Source organism: Aplysia californica, unplaced genomic scaffold, assembly GCF_000002075.1.
Source record: "Aplysia californica isolate F4 #8 unplaced genomic scaffold, AplCal3.0 scaffold00033, whole genome shotgun sequence".
In the NCBI taxonomy this organism is placed as follows: domain Eukaryota; kingdom Metazoa; phylum Mollusca; class Gastropoda; order Aplysiida; family Aplysiidae; genus Aplysia; species Aplysia californica.
This window is the reverse complement of record NW_004797303.1, coordinates 1151393-1156758: the sequence shown is the minus strand read 5'-3', so window position 1 is coordinate 1156758 and position 5366 is coordinate 1151393. Positions and strand designations below refer to the sequence as shown.

Here is a 5366-nt window from a genome sequence, read left to right as displayed (position 1 = left end):
TTTGTGTCCAGGAGAGTTGTTTTGAAGGTATCCCAAGCTTCCTCTACGGTTAGTATTGTAGAGTTGATAGAGCCTAGTTTTTCATTTAACGTGCTTCTGATCTGAGCCTGCACCTGATCATCTCCAAGTTTATGCATATTTAGTCTCTCTTGCTGTCTTTTATGTTTTTTTGGTTTTCTTTCTTTCTTGGTGGTCAACGTTGTGATGATTGGCCTGTGGTCTGTGTCCAGGCCTGCATTGGGGATGGCTCTTGAGTCTGATTGTGATCCGTATTCGTGTTCTCGTTAATATGAAGTCGATCTGTCGAAGACATGTCAATTAATATAATCGTATGGAAGAGGCTAGCCGTACTTATTCTTAATATGATGGCTAGACTGACCATTTACAAAAAATAGGCCTACTGAATTGTAAATATACATTTTTAGTGTGCAGTAACTAAAGTATTCGTGTATTTGAGACGAAACCAGGTGCCTTAATGACAGTGCATGTATTTTAAACCTCCTATTTTCTAATGTTAATAGGGCCTAAAATAAGTACGGCTAGACTGTCACTCTAGCCGTACTTAAGTATGGGTAGACAGCCAGGCTAGCCGTACTTAAGGACGGCTAGACTGTCAGGCTAGCCGTACTTAATATTGATGCCTGAATTGTAAATGAAATTTTCAGTTTGCAATGCCTAAAGTATTTGTATTTCAAACAAAACCAAAATGTGCCTTACTGACTTGCATGTATTTGAACCTGAATAATTACTAGATCTAGATATAATGAGACCTGTGTACTTAACAGGCTTGAGTCGATAGGGCCAAACCTAGATCTAAAATACGGCTAGCCACCTCGTAATCGTATTGTATCTATACAGTTTGTATTTTTGTTTCAGAATATACAAGAGGGGGTATATTTTTACTACTGGTTTAACTGTTTAACTATGTCTCGACAGTTGCAGCGTCCGGCAGTCGAGGTCCATAACTATGGCTGTACCGATGCGAAGTCATTGTATTATGGTAGGAGCCGAATATAAAAAAGTATGAGCTAACAAGCCTTTAGTTTGACCCGGAAGTCAAAGATAAATGAATTCTACATCTGCGTAATGCTTAATTGATGAGTGACTCGAAACAAGTGGTTTTATAAACGTAATATGTTGGGTCGCATTTCCACAAACACGAGAGAAGTACGCGGAAACGTGATTTCAAAGTGCATGTTAAAATGCCAGAAAAGACGTTAATGAAAACGGGTCAGGAGATATGTTTTATTAGTTTTCTTTTTCACCAAAATGCAAAAACAAGTCTTTCACCTTGAAATAACAAAACCAATAATTATTTTTCTAATTTTATTTTAATTATTAATAAATAGTGTTTCAAGACATATTTCCCAGACAAATACCTCCTGTAGATGATCCTGTCTGTGGGTGCTCCTCCGGCTGGTCCTCCTGTCCACGGCTGCACCTGGTGATGAAGACGTGTCAATTAATACAATCGTCTTACATCTATACATACAGTTTGTATTCTTTTCGTGAAAAAATAAACTGTCGCTAAAATATTTTTGCTACTGGTTTAAAAAGCATCAAAGACATTTTTAAAAATTTGTCCAAAAATATGTTTCATCATTTGTCAATCAATACTATTGTCTTACGTCTATACAGTTTGCATTTTTGTTTCAAAATATAAAAAGAGTCGTTATAATATTGTTTACCACCAGTTTAAAAGGACAAAAGGTCATTAATAAAAACCTTTCAGTAAAAATACATTTTATCATTCTTTTTTTCCACCTAAATGCAACAATAAAACTTTTACCTTTAACTCAAAAAACTATAATAATGGACACCGAGACATATTTCTCAGACAAATACCTCCTGTAGATGTTCTGTCTGCGGATGCTCCTCTTGTCGTCCAGGTGGTCCTTACGGAACAATCCAGTATACACCCCACTCCAACATCATCACACTCAAACTCAAAATCAGCAGGAAGCTCTACCCACACCATTCTACCCCTGCAACCCCCCCCCCCTCCCAAAAAAAAAAAAAATACACTGCCCCCTCAACTACCTCCCGCCATGGCCATGGCAATATCTACAAAATTCTACTCTGACTCTAACCTATCCACCTAGCTCCCTATCAACCTATCTGTCTATCTCTACAGACCCACTGCGTCACTTCAAGCCTGAGTGTGATATACAGAAATCGTAGAAGCAGACCAGTTTGATACTTGTTGGACCAGAAAAGTGAACAAACCGTCTGATGTCACCAAACTTTGAACTGAAGAAAAGGGATAGAATTGCCTCGTCATCTTTCTAGTTCAGTGATCTCATATAGTGAAGCAGCTTCTGTACAATATCTGAAACAGTACATCATACAAAGAATTTTTCTGTCGTTGAGTCCATGTTTTTACAGCCCGATCCGCACAATTTCACAAAAGCTTGAGAAATCAAAGTGCACAGTCAGCTGTTATAGTTGCCAGTTATCGTTCGCTGGTGTAACTGACGGAAGTCCATTTCAGAGTAGCTGTGGCAGTATAATTCGTCTGGCTGGTTGTCTAAGAGTGAGTGGAAGGTCCGTGCTGTCTGGGCAGGGTGTCAGCTTCTTGGCTGACTGTCAGCTGTTGGCTTCTCATGTGGGTTCTGGCTTTCTGTGAAAAATAAATTTGAAGTCAAATTAGTTAAACTTTACAGTTTAAGCAAAGAAAAGCACATCCAAGGCAATAACAATTATCAAAATGTAGGGAAAAAATACGACAGACCTCTAGGTCACGAGAGCCCCCATTTTGGTTTTTGATCGAGTATTATGTTCTATATCGCTATAGAGAAAATCTGTTCATGTATTTGCCACATAGATCTACAGATTTTCCAAACATCAACTTTTCTTACTACTGATTAAAAGGATGGACAAACATTTACAAAAATCTGCAAAATTATGAGTTAAAAATGTTCACTTTTTTACAACTTTGATACTATGCATTTCTTGTAGACTAAATTTTTGCAAAACAAAGATATTTCTTGGGTCAATAATATTAACAATGACTTCCTGTTGGAGCATTTAAAATACCAAATACTGGTATAAGCGTATCTTTGAATTCACCGCATTCTATCAAAATAAGTCAAACAGTAGAAGAAACAAATTGTAGCATGTTATAAAGAAAGGACATTTTTATCCTTCTAGGAGATGTTCTTCACATGGTTGTGTATTTTTGACCAATTAAAACTTCCATTATTCCAATATTAGTATCAGTGTGATAATGCAACCTATTGAAGGAGAGGTTCCACCTTCAGGGACACGAAGCAACCAATATCATAAATTGTTCTCAGTTGAATTGTTTTAACAAGCAAATATTCAGGTCTTAGGTTAATTTTAGACTCATTACTCGACATGACCAGGGGCATTTTTGGAGAGACACCTAAATACAAACATGTAATTTGAAGTTGAACTCAAAACTCACCAATTATTGGTACTTTTTAATTTCTAAAGTAGTAATTGAGTTAATGTCCTAATACGGGACGTCTGTTAATACGGGGAGGGAGAGAGAGAGAGGGAGGGAGGGAGAGAGGGAGAGAGAGAGAGAGAGAGAGAGGGAGAGAGGGAGAGAGGGAGAGAGAGGGAGAGAGGGAAAGAGGGAGAGAGGGAGAGAGGGAGAGAGGGAGAGAGAGAGAGAGAGAGAGAGAGAGAGAGAGAGAGAGAGAGAGAGAGAGATTGCTCTGGCTTAAATTAAGAGTCGCAAGTGTGGTTGCTGGATGTGGAATACTGAAAATAGAAATTACTAAATCTGAAGGAACTAGGAGGAAGGGGTTAAGGGTGGGGGGTGCAGTTTGAGTATAAAGAGTGCACAGGAAATACAAGTGAGAGAGAAACAAGGGAACTAGCCCAAAATAGGGAAAGGGGAATGAAATGACCTTTCTTCAGTACGCACAATATGCACAATAAGGAAGAATGGGGAGAGACGAAGGATGAGGACTTGATAATAAGAATTGGAAAACCGTTCAATATCAAAAAATACGAAAACAAATAACATACCTGAATATTTGCTAAGATATAATGGAATCTAAATCTCTATGTGTCGCCTGATCGCCTCGGTTTCATTAGCACAGCAGACGGGAAGGCAGTGTCCAATGTAGTTTTACTATTGGAATCACAAGTAGATCTAGGCCTACCTGAAATGTCGCCGGCTTCGAACTGATTAATTTCTGCTCAAAGTGCCCTAAGAGAGCACGAACTGAATTGTATTCACCAAGTAGCTGTCTGCTGATTGGCTGTTGGATCTCCGAATTCTACTCATCAGTCACTTTTTTTCAGCTGAGTACTGTAAACGAGGCGTCACAAAAAAGCGTGGACTAACATACCCAGGAAGACAACGTTGTTGGTTGTTTTTGTCCCCCCCCCCCCCCCCCACTCTACTCCATCCTCTGTCTGGTCACACCTGCCTAACGTCAGCCAAAGTTATAGGACCTGTGTCAGGGTACAAACTGTTTTTGTACACCATGCAACCTCCTTGCAGTTGTTGTTTTTTTTGGTAGACATTCACATTTAACTTCTGATTTTGATCTAACAAAACTCATATTGGTTACTTTAGATTGCAATGAGCATAGTAACAATGTATTCCAATAATTCTTTGGCACTGTTTTAGCTATACACGTCTCGCAACTTTTCTTGCAACTTTTGCTAATTTTTCTTGCAACTTTTGGCAACTTTTGCTATTTTCAAATGCAACTTTCTCTGAGGACAGTCAGAATCGATAAGAGTAGGCTTCGGTCGGCACCCGGGCAAAATCCAAAATTTCATACCAACTGAAAGATTATGTTAAATGAGTTCCGCGCGCTCATATGACCTTACTTATGCAGTTGCGAGCGCTGTAAAACACTTACCAAAACAAAACACAAAAAAAAATCCCCACCATGGAGACTCCCACCTCCTTCAATAGCAACTAGATCTATTTCGACATCTGTTCAAGATAGACTGATATTATTTTTTTTAAGGACAATAATGAACACCCTTTAATAAGATAGATTATAGGCCTACCAATAACTCCATAGCCTATAATAATCTTATATGCACATAAGTTGACTAGCGCCTTCATGGTTCCACTACGCTTTGATGACAGAGGATCAAGGACTGGTGAAGGGTCTCATTGAAAAGATGAGAAATGCCCAAGCGTCTCATATAGCCTCTCCCAGTCTAGCCAACCACACCTACCAGTGGTGATTCCTGTTCGGACTGACGTGGCTCTGGCGAATTGGCGCTAATTATTATTTTTGTACTCTTAACGCCGCCCTACCCAACTTGACCCAGTACGTCGACATTCCAACGAGACGCCAAAGGACATTAGATCTGTGTTACGGTAATGTGACCCAAGCCTACAAGTGTGTTGCCCTCCCACCCATCGG

The 5366-nt window shown here is 39.3% G+C and overlaps 1 protein-coding gene across 1 annotated transcript; it reads right to left on the bottom strand.

Moving 5' to 3' along the window:
• Positions 1-7: 7 nt before the first annotated feature.
• Positions 8-1978, bottom strand: LOC106014188. The gene is made up of 3 exons (XM_013091326.1): positions 1846-1978; positions 1380-1441; positions 8-300 (listed from the first exon to the last, which is right to left on the bottom strand). The coding sequence occupies exons 1-3, from the start codon at positions 1976-1978 to the stop codon at positions 160-162; spliced, it is 336 nt and encodes a 111-aa protein (XP_012946780.1). The 3' UTR covers positions 8-159.
• Between the last annotated feature and the right edge of the window lie 3388 nt (positions 1979-5366).

Bases quoted from the DNA above. Each gene is read 5' to 3' on its own strand.
- LOC106014188 (XM_013091326.1), bottom strand. From the start codon at position 1,978: ATGGTGTGGGTAGAGCTTCCTGCTGATTTTGAGTTTGAGTGTGATGAT. The intron at 1,442-1,845 runs GTATTTGTCTGA...CTTCATCACCAG, and splicing joins AGACAGAACATCTACAGGAG to GTGCAGCCGTGGACAGGAGG. The intron at 301-1,379 runs GTATTTGTCTGG...TGTCTTCGACAG, and splicing joins GACAGGATCATCTACAGGAG to ATCGACTTCATATTAACGAG.